The 21,238-nt window shown below is 37.2% G+C and overlaps 1 protein-coding gene across 1 annotated transcript in view; it reads left to right on the top strand.

Annotated features, from left to right (window-relative positions):
* Positions 1–21,238, top strand: part of ARID1B (AT-rich interaction domain 1B) — a 440,657-nt gene that overhangs the window by 248,313 nt on the left and 171,106 nt on the right. The window contains exon 5 of the mRNA XM_044917512.1: positions 12,231–12,272. Coding sequence (XP_044773447.1) covers positions 12,231–12,272 — 42 coding nt within the window. The remainder of the gene's footprint in view (positions 1–12,230; positions 12,273–21,238) is intronic.

Below are 21,238 nucleotides of genomic sequence, written 5' to 3'. Positions count from 1 at the left end.
AACTTTTCGTAAAACAGGACACAAATGAATGAAACATGACATAAATAAAACTAGCTAAGTAGCTAGTTTCTTTTCAAGTTTGGTTGTACATTGTTTATTTCAGAAACCTAATTTTTGCTTAAAAAGCTGTGAAGTATTTGTATGAACAAAACAGTCTACTTAATAAAAAATGTTGAAAGAACCTACTGAGAGTAGATGTTTCACACATTAAAAATTTAGCTTTTCAACCTTGAGACTGTATTTCAAGCTTTTGCTACTTTTTAAGTAGAAAATACTTTTATGGTATAAGTTCAGTAACTCTCCTAGAGTTATTGGGGCTGACTTACCAAGCAAATGTAAATACGTGATCCTTTAAGAGTTTTTTAAGATTTCAGTTTTAAAAATTGAACTTCAAGATTTCTGAGCTAAAAGCAAAGGTACAATTATGAAGAGGGAAGTATCACGCTTCACATCTGAAGGTTGTATAATAGTTTCTTGTGTGAACTTGTACATACTACTTTAGCTTTCGTCTTGACTATAGTTTTGATTTTAATTCAATTTGATGGTTTCCATGTTGGGGAGTTTAAATTTATAGGCCATTGTATTGAATAACAACGTATTTTTATTAGACACATGATTCCTTTCTAACTTCCTTTCTAATTCCTTTCTAACTTCACAAAACAACCTGTAGTTGTTTCTACCTAACGAAAAAATTTCAAGAACCCCAAACTCCCCACCCCCAAAGAAAAAATCTGGCAATTCCCAAATCATGCAGAAATCTCTAGAAATTATCCACTGAAAATTTCAATTCTGTGATCTAGAACACTTTATGAAAACAAACCAAAACAAAAAGGTGTACTATACAGTGAAAACCAAAGGCATTTTGAGGATGAGAAACTATGGAGTATTATTTCAATTTTTATCTGTATCTTTGGAAAAGGTAACATTTTTTGAGTTCTATGGATTACTGCATTGTGAAATGCAAAACAAGATAACATATAAAAAAAGTATTCTTACAGAATCTGAAATTAGTTGTAATAGAACATTTTTATTACCTCAAAAAATGTCCCTTGCACCTTTATAATCAGGCCCTCCCTCCATTATACCCAGCTCCAGGCAGCCACTGATCTGTTTTCTTTCCCTGTAAATTTGCCTATTCTAAAATGTTACAGAAATGAAATCATACAGTAGATAACCTTTTGAATCCAGCCTGTTTTACTTAGCATAACACTTCTGAGATTCATTCATGTTCAGTTAATTTCTTTTTTATTGATGAGTAGTTTTCCATTGTGTACATGTGGTCTGTAGTTTTATCAGTTCACTAATTGACAGACGTTTGCATTGCTTGCAGTTTTTGACAATTATGAATAAAGCCTCAATAAATACTCTCATGTCCGCTTTCATGTGAACATGTTTTCCTCTCGGGTAAACACCTAGAAGTGGCATTTATGGATCATGTGGTAAGCTTACTTTTACCTTCTCTACCAAACTCTTTTCCAGAGTGGCTCTATTATTTCGCCACAATTAGATTATTTTTAAAAATCAGTCCTCATGTTTGAATCCCATGTTTCTTTACAAGTTACTCTTTTTTTTTTTTTTTTGGGCCATGTATTACTGCTGACTGTGGTGGAATCAAAGAATTCTTCCTCGGTAATTTCTTCTTCAGGGGAGCCCTGTAATCACATCACTAGTATTTTAGAAAGTGACTTTGCTATTTCATGTCAAGACATGCGTCTTGACAGGAGGCAGCTTTTCTTAATAAAGCAGTTACCGATGAGTGTGACAAGTGTGATGCCCTCCTTCTCTTCCGGGCCAGTCTTTGGTCCATAGCTGTGGCGATTCAGCTTTGTGTTTGCTGCTTCCATTCTGACCTGAGTCGCACGTGTCCTCCCAGACACCAGTTCTTCAGTGAGCAGAGGAGTGTTCGTAATGTTCTCCCTGACTCTTTTCTGTACTAAAATGTCCATCTCTTGAATTATCAGTATTTTTCGACTGTTGAAGACTCGACATTCTTTAGAGATGAGTCCTTTATGTTCATTCTGGAAGATTAATATTGAACAATTTTGAACTCAAAAAGGCATTAAAATGAACCCAGTAGCAAAACACAACCAATACCTATTTTTGAAGGCTTCCTCTTTTTTTCTTGTACAGTTTTTTTTTTTTTTTTAAGAAGATATATTTGTTTTGGAGAGAGGAACAGGGGGCAGAGTTGAATAGTGGTCTGCTGACAGTTACTTGCCTTGAAAACTTCAACTCTTTTTTCTTAATTTGCCCCTTCCAGAACTTCCTGTACTAGCCTCAGTTTCCTTCACATACTTACACTCTTGGCTTAGAAGTTTTGTTCTTGTTGTCCTCAGTAGATAAGGCTGTCTTACACAGCTCCTGGGAGGGGACAGAGGAGGTGACATGATTAGTGGGGGGCCAGTTTAGGCTCACTTGTTTGAACGAATACCACTTTACGAACTATGAAAAGTGGTTGACTTCCCTAGAGACTTCTTTCTTAGGTTTACAGTTACTAGCTTACCTCATTAAATCAGTAGATTCTTCAAATAAGTTCCATCCAAAGCAAAAATAAGATTTAAAGTAAAAGGTAAAGTTTTGTGGTGAAATTTAAGTATAACTAATCTTAGGTTCTTCTTCCTCTCCTTACTAAGTTGCCTCTCTGTTCCAACTTGATCATCAAGATAGCCCTAAACAACTTAATTTAAACTTTAAAAGGCCTTAAAGATACACGGTAATAAAAGTGTTAATGTCACCACTATTCCAGTATTTCAAAAACCACTGTATTTTGGTAGAAGTATTTTATGGTAAAGAATTTTTTTACATCTGCCATTTTTTTTTTTTTTTTTTTTTACATGCAAACCCTGGTGACAGAGTTGGGGGTACCGGGACATGTGGACAGAAAAAGAGAAGGTAGAAGAAAAAGAAACCAGTGACACATAATCAAATTAATAATGTATAAAGAGCTATTTGGGACAACAAAAGAAGTTTAATTTGTTGATCTACAAAAGTATTTTTACTAGCTTACCTAATTAAATCAGTAGATACAAAATATTTTTGTTTTTAAAACACCTTTTCATTCTAATCTAATCACTTTAAATCATCTTTGTTGCACTCCCTACCCTTAGATACACTGAGACACTTTCCCATGGCCTTTATCTGTGGGTCTGCACAGTCTGTCTCGTTTGCGTACTAATTTTATAATAACTTTCAACTTGCTTTTCTGAGCCAGCCTTAATGGTGGGTAGGATTGGGAAAGGGGGTTAAAGTATGGTCAAATAGTAGTTCAGCTAAGTTTTCAGTTTTATTACCTTAGTAGGTTTATCTAGTTAATATATATATATTTTTTAAGATTTTATTTATTTGTGAGAGAGAGAGAGAGATAGCGAGAGATAGAGCATGAGCAGGTGGGGAGAGGGAGATGGGGGCTCCCCACTGAGCAGGGAGCCTGATGTGGGACTTGATCCCAGGACGCTGGGATCATGACTTGAGCAGAAGGCAGACAGTTAACCGACTGAGCCACCCAGGCGCCCCTCTAGTTATTTTTAAAATTAAAAATTTTCCTCATTATAAAATGTATTTTAAATTAGAAAAAAAAGTTTGTATTATTGGCTTGTTTTTAGCGCATTTGAATTTATCAAACTGTGGTGTAGTAATTTTATATATAGTATAGTAAATGTGATACAATTTTAATATCAATCTGTATATGAATGAGTAGATACTTGGGTAAACAGGGAGGTGTTGCTTAAAATGGTGTTGAATTATGACAGTTCACAATGAATATGATACAGTGGGAAATGAGATAATAGAATTATTTCAGTTTTTATGAAGTTTAGATAAACTACCACTTAGTGTTTAAAAGTTTTTAGTTCTTAATAAGAAATAGATGTTAACTTGAAGTATGCAGATGAGGCACTCACATACAAATGATAATGTAATAAATAGTGTTTTACTGTACATGTATTTCCTACTTTAATAAAATATTATTTACAGAAAGATCTAAGGGTGAATATGAAAGCGTTGCTTTTATTGGAAGTATGATCTGTTTTCAGAAGTTTTGTTCACAAATTTACCTTACTTGTATACACGTGTTATATTAGGAAAGCTAAGTGAAATCATGCATAGATACACTGATCTATATTTTTCATGATTCCATAGCCCGTATTTCTTGATAAACACTGGAAGTATAGAATTGATGAACTTTTCTACATGTGATGTTTTTAGGTATAGCATTCTGAATGCCCCCAGACCTACACATATGTTGGTCATGTAACTGATGTGGTGATACTTGAGCTCCTATTGCACTTTGTATCAAGGAGATCATCTCTGGAGTGGGCATGGTATGGTGACCCTGAAGCCTGCTCAGTGCCAGTGTTCGTCAGTAGAATTTATGCCTGTCAGTATTCTTCACACTGATGACCTGCCGCACGGGCAGGGCATTCGTAACCACCTGCTGTGTTGTGGTCAACCAGCCTAAATGCAGAGCTGAAATTGACTTTTAAAAATTAAATTTGGAAAGATTGTGAGCTGTATGTGGTCTTTGTAAAATATTTACTGTAGTCATTTCTTGGTACAGTACAATGCTAAAAGAATCATTACATTTTAATTCAGGAATAGGGAGAGAGGAGTCTTATCTTTGAGGGACAGCCTTCATTGCCATCAATTAAAAAAAAATTTTTTTTTAAGGAATTTAAAATTTACTCTTGGCTAGAGAGACAAATGCATCAAATACATATATGTCATATATGTCATCATTAAATACAGTAACACTAGTATGTAATGCAAGGATGTATATCATGAGCCAAATGGTACATACATAAGACTTTAATGTAGTTATATTAGGTGGAGCATGTTTTAAATCGTTATATCTATACATATGACATAGTAAGCTATATTAAATTTGGTTTCATATTTATATTTTGATGGTGTTACAGTTTTCAACCCATTCACATGTATACATTTATTCCTTCAACGGTTACTTATTAAAAAAAAAAAAAAACACACTTACTTATTGAGCCTCTACTCTGTGTCAGGCATTCTCTAGGTAAAAAACATAAAACAGTGAATGAGATAGCAAGGCCCCTGCTTTTGTGAAGTTTACATTTTAGGGATGAACAATCAAATTTCAGGTGGTTATACAGGAGAGGAAGAGGGGCTTTCTGAGGATACAACCTTTAAACCGAGGTGGGAGTGATGTGAAGGGAACCAGAAATGGGAAGATCTGCTACACAGTGTTCCAGGAGGAGGCAGCAGCAAGTGCAAAGGCCCTGAGGTAAGAAAGGGCCATTTTTAGGAATGGAAAGGAAGCCAGTGTAGCTGAAACATGTGCATAGAGGGAAAGAGGTGGGTTGGGGATCAGTGAGGCAAGCAGGAGCCCCACTGTTCAGCTGCTTGTGGACCACAGTAAAGAATTCAGATGGAATTTTATGGTCTTGGAAAATTTCAAATAGGGAGTAGAGATGGAGGAGGACTTGGTATGTAGATATGTAAGAGCTTTTAGAATTGCCTTTATGATCATAGTGTTCTTGTGTGGAACTCTGCCAGTAGATGTATGATACTCACAGTTCCCTGATGTCAAGTTGTGCAGTGTGTTAGCTTTTGCTATGCAACAGACCAGCCCTTAACTTAGTGCTTGGAACAGCCACCATTTATTTATCCTACAGTTGGACAATTTGGTCTGAGCCTGCGTTGTTCTGGTTTCTGTTGGGCTCATTCTCCCTTCAGTCAGCTCCTGATCAGCTAAGTGGCTCTAATTCTTGGAGCTGACTGGCTTTTAGTTAGGGTGATATGGTAACAGAACCATTATGTCTCTTATCCTCCAACAGACTCATCTGGGCTTGTTCACATGGTAGCTGGTTGACTTGCAAGAGAGTGATTAGAAGAAGTATGCATTGCCTTTTGAGTCTTAGACTTGAAGGTGGTACAGTATGATTCTGTAGCTGCATTCTGTTGATCCAAGCAAATCTCATGTCCAGCCCAGCTTAAAGGGGTAGAGAAGTAGATTCCACCTTCTGGTGGAAGAGGTTGTAAACTCACATTGCATAGTGTTGGCTATTTTTACACACTCTTATTTCACACTCAAGGCCTTTTTTCTCTGAGCCATCATGAGTTTGTGATTGCTTTGTGAATCTCATGTGAAGGTATCCTCGCTCAGAGAACTGAGTTAGAAAGAGAAGTGTGATCCTAATGGTGACAACTTTTGTTTTAAGTTTAATAGCCTGGGATATGAAGACATAGCTAACATCCTAGTATATAGAAGATTACGTGAGCATAACACTTGTAGTCAAAAGCATAATTATAACATCTCCACTGTTTGTCTTGAAATCATATTACACTGTATTTAGTATAATAGAAATGGTCTTTGGTTGCAGAGATGAAATTTAGCATTGCTATTAATATTTACTGGTTCCCTAACTAGAGACAGGCTTTTAGTTAATTTTAAATACATTCAGAGAGTGGTGGTTCCACTCAGCAACATTTAGCAGTAGAAGGCATCAGTGTGTGTTCTTTTACCAGCTAACCAAACACTGAGCGGTTTCATCAAGCTGTGTCCTTGAGTTGTCATGTGGCCTGTTCATGCTAATAAGGAGAATGAGGAGAATTAATAAGAGAAGAATGCTGGCAGGGTTTTGCATGGTTTTTTTTAAGCGTTCATTTTTTCAATGGATTACAAAACGTAAGAAAATAATAGTAATAATAACAAGCAGTAATAATAAAAAGACAAAACAACTTCCTTGCTGGTTAAAATAAAACTTTGCAACCCCGTGTGAGCTGCTATGTGGTTGGGACTGTGAGGGAGAGAGGAGGGGAGGGGGAGGGAGGGGCTTGTCCTACAGTTTAAATTGTCATAAATCCGGGGACATGGTTTTAGAGAGCAATTTATTAATATCTGCTTCTCCTTAATGGTATATGGCTCTTTCTGGCCCAACCAAAGCAGACACGGCAATCTTTGTAAGTAGGACAGTGTTTTCATGCCTCAAACACCAATCTAGGCAAACATTATTTTTTTCAAGAGCATCTGAAATTCTCAGTGATTTACTTGTGGACAGATACCGTGACTGCAAATTCTATCAGGTTCTTGTGGACTGTTATCAGTCTCCTCCACTCAATTCCCATCCCCCTTTAGGTTGAAGACCTCACAGGTAAGTTTGCTTTTCCCATCCCTACCTGGAATTGGAGGCCAAATGTGTATCATTTTAATGTTTAATTATGTTAAGATGTGGCTTCTCTGATCACGGAAGAAAAGGTAGTGGGTCATTCTGCCCCATAGTTACCCAAATGAGAAATTAAAGCTGACTCACCTCTTCCCTTGTTATTTCAAAGTAAGGTATAGATGGGTCAAGTATTTAAATGTGAAACATGGAAGTCAAACATATTAAAAGGAAACATGAATGAATATGTAAAAACTCCTGGAGTGGGGAAGACATTTTTGCGCATGGCACATAAGCTAGAAGGCATGCAGGAAGCAAATGGGTAGATAGAAATATTTGTAATGCCAAACTCCTGTTTTTAGTCCTACCTTTAAAATCTAACAAGTTTATAAGCGTTTTCTTAAGATACATAAGACTTCCTGAACAGTGAGTTTTTTATGAATATGGAATGGTCTATATAGGAAATACCATACTTTTTTTAAACATCCCCTATTTTTGTACATTTTTTTTCTAATTTGTCATTATTTTTCAAGTAATGGCATAGTACCCATACTTTATAATTTATAAACAGTTGATCACCAACTAGATCATAAAGATAGATTTCTCTAGAAATCGATTATGACATTTACTTACATTTCTGTGATTATTTTTTACATTAGACATTTTTTATGTTATTGGCTTATTTTGTTAACTACTTTTAATGAACAAGAAACACATGCACATGGTGAAAAAAATTCTAAACATTGTAAGACAAAATACAGTGAATATTAAGTTCTCTGCCTTCAGGTAATCACTGATGTGTCTCTTACATATCTTTCCAGAAATGGTCCAAGTATATCAAGCATATAACCCACCCCCACTTTTTAAAGAAATACAGATGTTAGCTTACTGTGCACACTGTTCTGATTTTTCCCACTTAATGTAATATCATAGAAATCATGTGCACACATAGATTTACCTCCTTTTTAACAGTAATATAGTATTCTATTGCTTGGCTGTATGATAATTTATTAAACACTCCCTTTTTTTTTTTTTAAAGATTTTATTTATTTATTTGAGAGAGAGAATGAGATAGAGAGAGCATGAGAGTGGGGAGGGTCAGGGGGAGAAGCAGACTCCCTGCTGAGCAGGGAGCCCGATGTGAGACTCGATCCCGGGACTCCAGGATCATGACCTGAGCCGAAGGCAGTCGCTTAACCAACTGAGCCACCCAGGCGCCCTAAACACTCCCTTTTTGACGGTCATTTGGTTGGAGGATATTTTCAGCTTTTTACTGTTACAAACAACTCTGGTAAACAATTTAGTAAATATTTTTTGCACTTGGATATCAATAGAATTATTAGCTTAACACTTAATCATGTGCATATACATTTTGATGGATACTGCTAAATTGCACATTATTCTAACATATGTTCTCATAATGAGTGCAAGGCTATGTAGTGATCTCCCATACCCTTACCAATATTATAATTATCAACATTTTTAATCTTGGTAATCTGTAGTGAGAAAATAGGATAATGTTAAGAGTTTGGATTTGCATTCCTTTAATTATGAATAAGATTCTTCATATATGATTATATATCATCAATGTCACTTTACTTTTTTGTGACGGTGTGATCCTGACTAGGAAAAAATGTTTTTCATTAAAATAGGGCATACTTTTGGCATAGTTTTATTTTAATGGAAGCACTGCTGGATATTAGTATTCTGTGCTTTATAGGTGAAAGTAGAAAGGACTTCAGAAGTGATTCAAGAAAGAAAAGTCCAACCAATTTCACTTCCAAATTCGTGAATTCACATTTTCCTGATTTTCTTGATGGAATGATTGGAGATTAAAGTGGTTTGCTTTGATTTTGGTAGAGGTCGGGCTTAGTAGGCTACATGGGAGAGACAGAATCCACTGGAAGGTTTTGTGCCAAGCAGAGTATGAGGACTGTCAGTGGTCTGGCTGCTGCTGAACTTCCTGGGTGATTTTCAAAGTCCTCTACAGACGGAATCCTTTTAGGCACTGGTGTTATAAAGTGTTGACGGTAGCATCATTTGAAATAACAGGATCGAATGGAAAGGGTCTTAGGAAGCCCCTGCGTTGCTAGCCTGCTCACACCCCTTCACACCTTGCAGCTCAGGACCCCTGACAGGTTCTCTCCCTGTGATGCAGGTGGTGCTTTTCATCAGGGTGCTCTGTCTTTGCATTTGTTACAGCCTCTGTGTGGAGAGAACATTGGGTATCGTGTCCTAAGTTTACATTGCATAAAACCTGTGACCATTTTTTCCGGGTGGTTTTTATAATACGGCCAGTTTTAAACCTCCCCAAACTGAAGTTTAGAAAGAAAAATGACACCGTGAATAATCTCATCTGGTCATTTTCGAATATGAATTTATTTTTTAAATGAACGTTTAAATATGTTTCATTCAGGGTTTTTTTTACCTGAGTAAAATTAGGCACTTTTTATCTCTTACAGTAGCGTTAAGCACAATGCCTTGTATGTGGTAAATATCCAGAAAGTCTTTGTTAATGAGTCAGGTCAATGTAAACCGTCAACATTCTCTCTTCCCAGTGTATTATTAAGTCTTTCCACTGAGATGTACTAATTTTTTCCAGTTGTACGTTTCTGTTTTAACTTCAAATTGTGACTGTTTTATAGCCAAATTAAATTTGATGATAATGGTTGGTTAGTAGCTAAAATCCCATCCAATAAACACAAATCTACAATATATATATTTATAAAAGAATTACAGGTGTTTTAGGCTTATGAAATATAAAATACTGACTTTCTTTTTTAAAAGATTTAAATTGATGACGAAAGGAAAAAAGCTCAGCTGATCTCTGCTGATTGTTAAGGTTAATGACTGCTACCTGAAAATTTTATGTGAAGGTTGAAATACTCCCTTACTCCCACTAGAGGGGGATTCCTTCCAACTTAGGTAAAAATGCTCTTAGATCCAACATGAAAACCTTTGTATGACATTGCTCTTTGTTTTTTAGTAAATTGAAGTTGATTTCGTGTTTTTAAAAATCAGCTGTTTTTGTGTTGGTATTGAAATACAAAATCTTTCAGAAACGGAAAATATAAAATACAGTTCAGTAGAACTAGAGTGCATATATGTGTAAACCATAGTGCTTTTCAATAAAACAAAATACACTTTTTAAGGTAGTCTGATGAAATTGGTTAGTACTTAGGAATTGCAAACCTCTTCAGCCTTCCTGGAGATAGAATGTGGGATGGAGGATGAGGCTGACCTTTTGAAATCCACTGCCTTCCTCCAGTCTCCAAGGCCTGTTTTGCTCTGTCTACTGACAGAGCTGCCCGGACAGTTCCTAAATTCCACTTGAAAGCTTTGGTTTTGTTATTATCTCAAGTTTTCAAATATATCGAAGCCAAATCTTTAAATAGATTTCTATATGCTATTGAATTTTCTTGCTACTTTGACTTTTTATAATATGTTAAACGCAGAACTCACTTGGGGATGGTTTTTGCAGATTTAAACTTCTAATGTATTTTAAAAATAGTTGTATGCGTATTAAAATATCACATCAAAAGGGTGAATGTACCTAACATTAGTATATACAGATATGATCTATGTATATAATTTAAGAGTAAATGTCATGTAGTGTTTACAGTAGTTAAGATTCAGTGAATTTGTTGTTTGTCCTTTGCCTTTAACTAAAGTCTTCAATGTTGGTTAGAGGTTTTGATGTAAAAATATTTGAGATTAGTAATCTAGTGTTGTGAAAGACAGGATTTAGGAAATTCAAACATATGTAAATTGCCAGTAACTGTTGCTGCGCACCCCCCCCCCCCAAACAAAGTCTATAATAAGGTCTTGCTTCTAAATCTAACAATTAGCTCTGGAAATCAACGTGTAAACAGACATGCTGTGGGTGAGTCTTATAATGATTTTGCACTACAGTTGATCCAACATTTCACATTTGGTATCAGCAACATGGTTTTCGTCAAAATGAGGCTGGTCATCCTCCCAGTACCTAATCATGTGTTTCTCTTGCTTTATGCCCCAGTCTCTGTCAGGTACCAGGTGGTGGGGGAGCCTCACTGTCAGCCAAGCAGTTGGAGAATACAATTCCTTCCTCATTTCCTTTTTGACCCCTTTACTTTTGTACTGGATGACAATCTTACTGAAATGATCTTCCTTTCTGTATTTCTTTCCCTCAAGGGAAGAATCCAATTTTGTTTTATAGCAAGATACATTGGACAGGCCTGTGTGCCTTCTACTTAAACACCTACCACAAAGGCCTAGTTTTAAAAGGCTGAAAACTCACAGTGTAGCCAGCAAGTCTGATATTACTGCTCTACCCCCGTCTTCTGCAGACACTTAAAAATATTCATATTCTGTGCCTTCTTTCCTTGCTCTTTTCCATCATATATTGGTACTTTGTAGTAGTCAAAGTTAAAAGCTTTACACACCAGACTGAATAATTATGTTTAAAAAACAGTAATTATCAATACACGTCTTGTTCCATGCAGCTTTTTAAATTCATGTTAATGAGCTCTGTCTTCTCATGCACAAGACTGACAGGCAATTTTGAAGTTTTGCCATCATTTCACAACTTGTTGCTTAGACTCTGCCTGTCTTTTCCTGAGTATTGCTTTCAGGCACTCTTGCTCTGCAACATTCCAGAGACTCAGGACTACCCACTCTGATGGGAGCAGGACAAGAAATTACTAGCAGCTTCATAAGCATGATGAAATTGCTTTACGAAGCATACTTTCCCCTCACTGTCTGTCAGTAAAAGATCAAAAAGTATGCAACATCTTGTGATTTAACTGAGAAGGATTGATTCTTCTGACTTCTAGATCATTTTGAGGAACTTACACCACCACTTGATGGTGGTGGCATGATGGCAAATACATGCATTTGATAGGGGCTCGCCCTGTTTTAAATCTGGAATCCAGGGCAATGACCTGTGCTTATCCCCAATCAACTCTTGAAGAGAATCCCAGATCTCTCTTTCTTGATGTCTGACGTAAATTGAATACCAATTTTCTCCAAACTCGTAGTTCCAGGCCATGCCTGTGTCTGTGGCTAGACTCAAAGAACGTTTTTGAGAGTGCCTAAATTATTTTTTCCTTATGATTTCAGGTTGAAGTCTTGACCTCGGAGGATACCGCCTTTGGACTCAAGGTGTGTAGTCTGATGTAGCTTATTGGGTAGGTTTCATCAGCTCCCCTAAGTGGATTGGAAGCCTCAACAGATAGGACTTGTTTTTATTATCAAATGCAGAGGTTCTAGAAGTCTTCCAGGGTTTAAGATTTCCCCTCTATTGTGATTAAGATTAGACTATGGTAGTATTTTCTTTACCTTCTTTATTTGTTGTCAGGAATATAAGAAATAGTACAGGAAACCAACAGTTTCATTTAGTAGTAACCGATGTTTAAGTTTGGATTAGCTGTGGAACAGGATTTACGCAATGGCTCCCAGTCGGGGGAGGGCACTGCAATACCACCCTGAATGTTACCAGAGCGCTGTTTTGGTTTGCCACTCCACTTTCATTAATCCATTTATTCCTTATCCCTGCTTCAAATATTTATTGAACCCCCACGTTCCAGTCACAACTAAATTAAATCCCAGTTCCCGCCCTTAAGTTGCTCACAATCAGTTGGTAGGCCTATAAAGAGATCAGTTGTCCCGTAATGTGGTTGGTTGTCTCCCTGCTAGAAATGTGCGGAGGATTGCGGGAGTGGGCGGGGCAGAGTGGGAAGGCATTCCAGGAGCTTGATCCCTTGAGAGATGGATTATATTTAGGCAAGCGAGGAGGACAAGAGAAACGAGAACTATTTTCAGGTCAGAGGACAACCGTGAAAAAAATTCAGAGGGAACAAAACTAGTTAAATTCTGCCTGTGTGGCAAGATTGGAGGTTGAGGAGTTTAAAGATTTGAATTTTATCTATAGAAAATGCGAAGCTGCTAAAAGATTTTAAGCCAAGTAGTGGTTAGATTTACAATTTAGATGATTTTGGTCACTTTGTGGAGGATGGATTTGCCAGAGACCAATGAAGGGCAGTTGAATGGATCAGGTGGGAGGCAGTGCGGACCTGGGCTAGTACAGTGGAAGAGGAAAGAAATCCTTAGGAAGTGAGTCTTCGGGGACCTGGTGATCATTGGGGTATGCAGGATGAAGAAGGCAGGGGAACTGAGAAGGAGCCAGAGGAAGAGATGGTCTGTCACATGGAGAAGGAGCACGCAGTGGGAGCAATCCCAGATACCTTAGAATTACCGTCTTCCGGACCTCTTGTGTTTTACTGGAATGACTTGCCTTTTGGACGTATTTGCTAGTAATTCTTAAACCATGTAAGGAAATTGGTAAGAGGCACTTATTAGGGAGTCTGACTTCATTTTCATGTAGAGGTATAGAAGTACAATGTAGGTGCCATCAATTACTTTGGAAGTCAGAAGTTGAGGAGAACAGTTGGTGGAAACTTCAGAGCCCACAGTATGGATGATTACTCTTCCCTGACCCCTGTATGTGCTACATCTTTGGCTTAAAACTAAAAATTAGGTGTTTATATTTTTTCCAACTTTTTCTCTTCTTTCCATTCTAGGTGCTTGGCATTTTATTAGTACAGTTTAATAGTTGTGCTGCAACTATAGGTGGATGGCATTATAATACTAGCAAAATCAAAGCCGTTCTGAGGTTATAAGCTTAGCAAGGTTTACGTCATAAATGAATATAAACTAAAAGTAAAAAGATAAGACTTTATAAATATTTAGATATTTGGTAAACGAACTCAAGTTTTACCTTAACATATTTCTTCTATTTCTGTATTTGTCAAAAATGACTAAAGAACATCTTAGTTATAAATAGATCTCATTCCATATTATTTGCAGTATTTAACATATCGTCATTGTTTGAATTTTTCATTTTTTATTTAATGCCCAGCATGCACGCAGAATATTCATTGCATATTTAATAAACCTGTAGGGTCAGATCTTGTGAACTCCTCTCCATAAGCCTTCATACTTACTGAGTAGGCCCAGTATTAGGAAGATTATTGTACCAGCAGCACTCATGGTCTGCCCCACTGTGTAGAAGGCTTTGCATTTGTTTTATGGCTAAACTAGCAGATTGCTTTTGAACTCTTAAATTCAATTTGGAGAGACAATAGTTTGAAATTTTTTCCCAATAATTCAGTGATTTTTTTCAAAGAATTAGGAGTTTTCCACCTTTCTGTATCTATACCCAAGTGTTTACATATGTAACTAAAAGTGAGAAATTTGAATTTTTTTTTTTACTGCTTCATTATCTGCAAGTCAGCAAATACATTTTTTTTTAAAGATTTTATTTAATTATTTGATAGAGAGAGCATGAGCCTGGTAGGAGCAGAGAGAAAAGCAGACTCCCTGCTGAGCAGGGAGCCCAATGCGGGGCTCAGTCCCAGATCATGACCTGAGCTGAAGGCAGACGCCTAACCCACTGAGCCACCCTGGTGCCCCAGCAAATACATTTTTATCTTGTTTCTTAAAAGGTCTGGGAATTCAGTATTGGTCATGTTTCTGAACACTTATTCACAATTGACGCTTTTTTCCTGTTTTTTTTTGCCCTGGGAGAAAGAACTCAGATACCTGACCCACTGGTAATACATTAATGGCATCACTTTGGCGAATGAGGAGAATGCTGGAGTGTGTGTCTGCCCACGAATGTCTCTGATCCTCTGCTGATCTTTAATGTGCCTTTGCTCTTCCTTTGCCTTTTTTTTTTTTTTTTTTTTTTGGTGCCACTATTGACTTACTCATCCCTTGGATGTTTCTCCTTCTCCTAAGTCTGTAAGCTATATATTTACTTAAGATTGAAGCATGAATTCGTCAGTCTCGCTGGAAAATAACTTAAACGCGTTGGGCCCCAGAGATACAAACAGCCTGTTTTGTGTGTGAGTGTGCCGAAACCGCGACCCAAGGAAACAGTTTCGCAGTCATTCAAAATTCTCATGACTGTTTGTCCTGCTTTGAGATGAATTTTTTTTTAAGCTAATCTAATGAGAGATAGCTATGCTTTTACACATTTCAAATCGTAATTTCTCAAGTCCTGATTCGTCATTTTATTGGGCCTTTCTCAGTTAAAAGTGACTTAGAATTCGAAATGCTAATGACTACACCACAGTACATACTCTGGCTGTTTTCCAGTGGTTCCCATTTTCCCCTCTGAATTAAGGCAACTTTGATTTTCTGGAGTTTGTTTCTTTACAGGTTTAGAAAGATGCTTAATTAATTTAAAATCATGTGTACTTTACAAAAAAGAATTGTAGTGAAGAGAAGAGGTGCTTCAAAATTAAAAAATGGGCAAATATATTAGGAAAGGAAAGTTCTACAAACTACAGACTGCTGATCTTGACTTTGGTTCTCATCAAGACTTAAACATATTAAGAAGTTTATAATTCCGTAGAATAATAAATCAGGAGTCGCAGGGGCAGCCAACATGAGTTAGTTCTTTTTACAAGATAAGCATGCCTTCTATATCATTAATGCACTAAGTAAAGCTGTTAGCGATAATGAGATGATAAATCAGCTAAGGAAATATATATAAAATTATGCTATTAAGCATAGAAAAGGCTAAAAAGTTTGCTGCTTGTGAGTTCTACAAAGAGATTTATAGTAGAGAAGTAAAAAAGAGGAAGTGAGTAAAATATTCCTGGGTCATTAAAAAGAAAGACTAGATAATCATAACTTTTCCATGAATTTCTTAAGAGATCTTACAAAATCTAAATAAATTACTTTAAAATTTCATGATCATGAGTATCTTTTGTTTCTCATTTGTTGTAGATAGCTAAGTCAAGAATCATAAGCAAGGTTTTTAGTTAACCCACTCCTTATGAGTTAGGGACTGTTGTTGTTCTCAGTGTTGGGGAAGGAAATAGAAACTGACACAGCTAATGAATAACAGGAGTGGGTTGGGAACCAGGAAGATTAGCCCCAAAGCCTGTTCTCTTTCTTTCTGGCATGTCCTAAGAACAAGTGAGGTCTGCACCGCTCCCTGCCTCCTCACTCCATCTCATCTCACCTGCCCGCACCTCTGTCCCCACTCTGCCCCTCTTGCCAAGGTCCCACTCCTTGCCTCTTTTGCAGCCATCTGCCTCAGTTGGCCCCTTCTTCCTTCTTTGCCCTCTTCCCTGGTTTCCCTGACAGCACTCTGCTGATCTTCCTGTGAGTGCGGCCATGGTTTCTCAGACTTCTCTTCCTTCTCCACAGCCAGGCCGGATCCTGCTCCGCCATGCCTCCATCCTGAATTCTCCTCCCTTGTATGTATGGCGGCACCTCTCAGTCCGGCTCCAGGGCTGCTGCTTAAATATCTTGCTGAATGAATGAATATGCATAAAGCCAAAACAAAGATTTAAAAGTATCTCCCTGGTTCAGTACCACATTTTTTTCTGGGGTAAATTCTTAGTGCTTACTTGTTTTGGCTGTAATATAATGTGGTTACCAAAATCATTTTTAAAGACTTTTACTTTTGAGAGGTGGGTGAACAGAAATGTATATTGTATGTCATCAGTTTTTTTTTTCCAGTTCTAAATGGGCACTAGACTTCCACACATTCAAAAAATACTTTGATATGCTATTTTGGCTGGCTTGTTCTTTGAAAAAATGAAATCCTGCATTTTATGCCCATTTTTATAATTTTTGATAGAAACTATGACCCCAAAAATGTATGTGGGGAGGTCATTTTAAACCGAATGATAAGAAAAATCAAGGGTAAGCATATATATTCTATGAAAGAATGAGAAGAGGAAAGATGAAACATAGGTCATCATCGGAGCCCACAAGTGACAGAGCCCTCCACTTGTGGGCACCCTTCAAGCTCTTACTGTTGCTGCTGGTTACCAGCCCCTGCTGGGGAGGAGAATGCCAACCTGTCACTTCCATCCCCGCCTCTTAAACCAAACCCTAAGGGAGGTGTATAAAACTCAGTAAGGCCTTTTTCCCAAAATGCTATTGTAGGACCTACACTTCATTTTGTCTCTTCCTTCCTGCATTTTCCCTTTTTCTGTTTTTTTCCTGGAACTCATCTGTCCTAAAATTTTACTCCTGCTGGATGTCTTCAAGATTCTCTGGTCTAGCCTTCCTCCATGTTAGAGATAAGGGAGCTGAAGGCCAAAGGATTCCTTGTTCCCATGGTCATAGCTTATTACTGGCAAAGTGGGAGTAGAATTAAGGATTTTAGTAATCTCATAATTTTTCCTAATATTTAAATAAAAATATTTAATATTTCTTTTTAATATTACTCACCTTTTTATCCTATTTTGGCAAAAATTTTTAGTATTTGTTTTAGGCACCTAATTTTTATTGTTATTTTAGAGGAAAGTCTAAGCTTAAAATATCTAAAAATCAGATTTTATTTTATTTTTTTTAGAGAGAGAGAGCACGTGCGGGCACACACAAGCCAGAGGGCGGGGCGGGGGTGGGGCAGAGGGAGAAGGAGAGAGAGAATCTTAAGCAGGCTCTCCCCCCAACCCCCCCCCCCGCCGTGGGGCTCAATCTCTTGACCCTAAGATCATAACCTGAGCCAAAGTCAAGTCGGACACTTAACCAACTGAGCCACCGAGGCGCCCCTAAAAATCAGATTTTAAAATAAATACTAGGGGCGTCTGGATGGTTCAGTTGGTTAAGCGACTGCCTTCAGCTCAGGTCATGATCCCAGGGTCCTGCATCGGGCTCCCTGCTGGGCGGGAAGCATGCTTCTCCCTCTCCCACTCCCCCTGCTTGTGTTCCCTCTCTTGCTGTCTCCCCCTCTCTCTCTCTGTCAATTAAATAAATAAAATCTTTTTAAAAATTAAAAAACAATAATATAAATACTAAGTTTGTATACTCTGATGTATTCCTTTTTATACATATGTTGGTTGATTAAATATCTTAGAAAAAAATTACATCAGAGTTCAAACTGGTCTACTAACCTTCACCATAGCCTCATAACTATATCGAGCTCTTAACTTCCTTCCTTCTAAACCTAAGCTTATACCTTGCCTTCCCTTCAAATGCTTTCCTGTCCTCTTGTTGTGTTTCATATTCATCCTACCCTCCAGTCTCAGTTCATACCCTTACTCTTCTGTGATGTCTCTCCTCAGTATTGCAGACTTCTAAGCTCTTCAGCTCTGAGCTTATGTGGCACTCAGTGCCTTCACAGTTTACAGCTGACCCGTGAACAACACAGGTTTGAACTGTGCAGATCCACTTAATATGCGATCATTTTCGATAAACACAGTACAGCACTGTAAATGTATTTCTCTTCCTTATGATTTCTTTTTTTTTTTAAGATTTTATTTATTTATTTGAGACAGAGAGAATGAGATACAGAGAGCATGAGAGGGAGGAGGGTCAGAGGGAGAAGCAGACTCCCCGCCGAGCAGGGAGCCCGATGCGGGACTCGATCCAGGGACTCCAGGATCATGACCTGAGCCGAAGGCAGTCGCTTAACCAACTGAGCCACCCAGGCGCCCTCTTCCTTATGATTTCTTAATAGCATTTTCTTTTCTCTAGCTTCCTTTATTGCAAGAATACAATCTGTAATACACATAACATACAAAATATGTGTAAGTCAATAATGTGTTATCGGTAAGGCTTCCAGTCAGCAGCAGGCTGTTAAGTTTTGGGGAGTCAGAAGTTATATACAGATTTTTGAATGCTCCGTTCTAACTAACCCCCATGTTCTTCAGCGGTCAACTGTGTTTGGAATTTCTCTTTTGCCAACTTGTTTTTGATCTGTATACGGGAAACAGCATGGTATGGCCTGGCCCAACTCCATTATGTGGCATTTTTTCCAGCAAGATTATAAGCTTAGAGACTTCATTTTGCTCATCTTTTTATATCCATATTGACTTGCACTTGGCTCCCAGTGCATAAGTGTTGCTGATTATTTAGAGCTCTGTTGATGGTTTAACAATTCTGATTGTTAAGAGCAAAAAACCTGTGATGTTAACATATTACTACTGCCTTTTTTTCTGTCCAGGGGTTTTCTCACCGATTCTCCCATTATCTGAGTTAATGTATTAACCTTGGCATTTTATATTGTAGAGCCCAGCTGAAAGCAAATGTATTCATTGTTAATGCTTGTTGAAGCTGCTGAGTGGTTCCGGTTGACACTGAAAACCAGTTGGTTCCAGTTTATCTCACTATTAATTTAAATTTATCTTTGTTAATCCACGTTATGCAGTTATACTCATTGATTTCATTCTATTTCATTTCACTGCATTTCATTCAAACAAATACTTGTGGAATATACATGTTATGTGCTGGGAATGTCCTAAGAATAATAAACCCTTGCGTCCATGGACCTTACATTCTTGACACAACTTTTGGAATAATCTTATGCCAGGAGGAAATTCTAGGTGATGCAAGTTTATATTCTCCTTTTGGATATAATTGTGTGCTACTCTGTAGTATTATTGCTTTAATTGAATGTTGTATTCTACAAAATGGAATAGGATTCCAGTGTGACTTATAAAACTTATATATAAAAAAGGGATTAGTCATTTCCGAAAATAATTTCAAGTAAAATAAAAGCAAAACTTACTTGTGTTTTTGAAAATAAGGTACTTTTACTTGTGAAAAATTTTGTAGCTGGGGGAATCATATTGGGCAGTGACTTAAGTCACCTTTGGATTTATTCCTGGATTTTGACATCTCACCATTATGAAAATCATCCATATTTCCCTCCTTCATATAAATGTAAAATGTTATAATGCAATTTGTAACTATTTGTCATAACTATTTATTATAATGGCTAAGGAGGAATTAGAACAAAGCACTGGTAATCTGTCTGTGAATGTGCTCCTTTGGGTAAATAACCAAAAACGTGACCTTCGAGAAAAGTGGGACGATATTCACTTGCATTTTTCTTTCTTTTCTCACCAGTTCACCTCACAGGTCTCCAGCTTGGTCCTTTCCGTGTTTATTTTGGTCATCCAGAACTGTGCTGGCCGGTTGGGTAGTTACTAGCCATGTGCAGCTATTTAAATTAATTAAAATTAAATTAAAAATTCATTTCTTCAGTTGTACTAGCCACATTTCAATAGCTGTGTTGCTAGTGGTTACCATACTGGCACAGTGCCAGTATAGAATATTTCCATCTTCGAAGAAAGTTCTGTTGGCCAGAGCTGGTCTAGAAAAGAAAACTTCCAAGTATTCATAAGAACAAGACATAACATAATCAGAATAACCATTATTTAATTGATAAACCCCCAAGGATTAGAGCAGATAAATAGAAAACAGAAGGAATTTGCTGTTGAAGTAAAGTACAATAATAATAACAATGATGATGATGATGGTAATAATAACCATCACCACCATATGCCGGCACGTCCCCCTGGATTTTTCAAGTAGAAAGTTTTTAAACAGGGTTCTGAAATAAGGCATTCTTTTGGTGACTCTCGTAAGGAGCCATTCACTCATTGATACGCTTGGGATTATATCAGGGGGCTATTAATACAGGATTCTAGGGGCGCCTGGGTGATTCAGTCAGTTACTCATCTTCCTTCAGCTCAGGTCATGATCCAGGGACCTGGGATCGAGTCCCACATCCGGCTCCCTGCTCAGCGGGGAGTCCGCTTCTCCCTCTCGCTCTCTCTCAAACAAATAAATAAATAAAATCTTTTAAAAAATACAGTATTTTAGATTTAGAATGTTTAGCTTCACATAATAAGAGATTATAATCTGTTAAAATCTCCTTCCTTTTATTGTCACCACCCGAAAGCATACATTAATCTTCTGTTTGAAAACATGTATCTTTTTTCCTTATAAAGCTCCAGTAACTCAGGTTCTTCTCAGTTGTTTGCAGTTTCTGACCAGGGTGTGTTTTCTATTGAATTTATACTTGTCTAACTTGCTAAGTGGGTATGAATATAACTTAGGTGAAAATATATTTAAGGTAAGTGTCATTGAAATGAAACCAGCAAAGATTTACTTTTCAAAGTTTATAATCTTACTCATATTACTCATATTACTTTTCAAAATATAGAGGATTTATTTTTGTATTTTAAATTTTTTATTTATTGAAAATGTACTAGAAATGTTTAGAGAAGTAGAGGACCAAGTTTATTCTTTACTGTTTCAGTCACTGAATCTAAATTAAAATTATAGAATATATATAGGTGAAGCAAGAGAAT

Source organism: Neomonachus schauinslandi, chromosome 8 (assembly GCF_002201575.2).
Source record: "Neomonachus schauinslandi chromosome 8, ASM220157v2, whole genome shotgun sequence".
Lineage (NCBI taxonomy): Eukaryota > Metazoa > Chordata > Mammalia > Carnivora > Phocidae > Neomonachus > Neomonachus schauinslandi.
The sequence above is the reverse complement of the archived record's forward strand: the minus strand, read 5'-3'. Positions and strand labels throughout refer to the sequence as shown.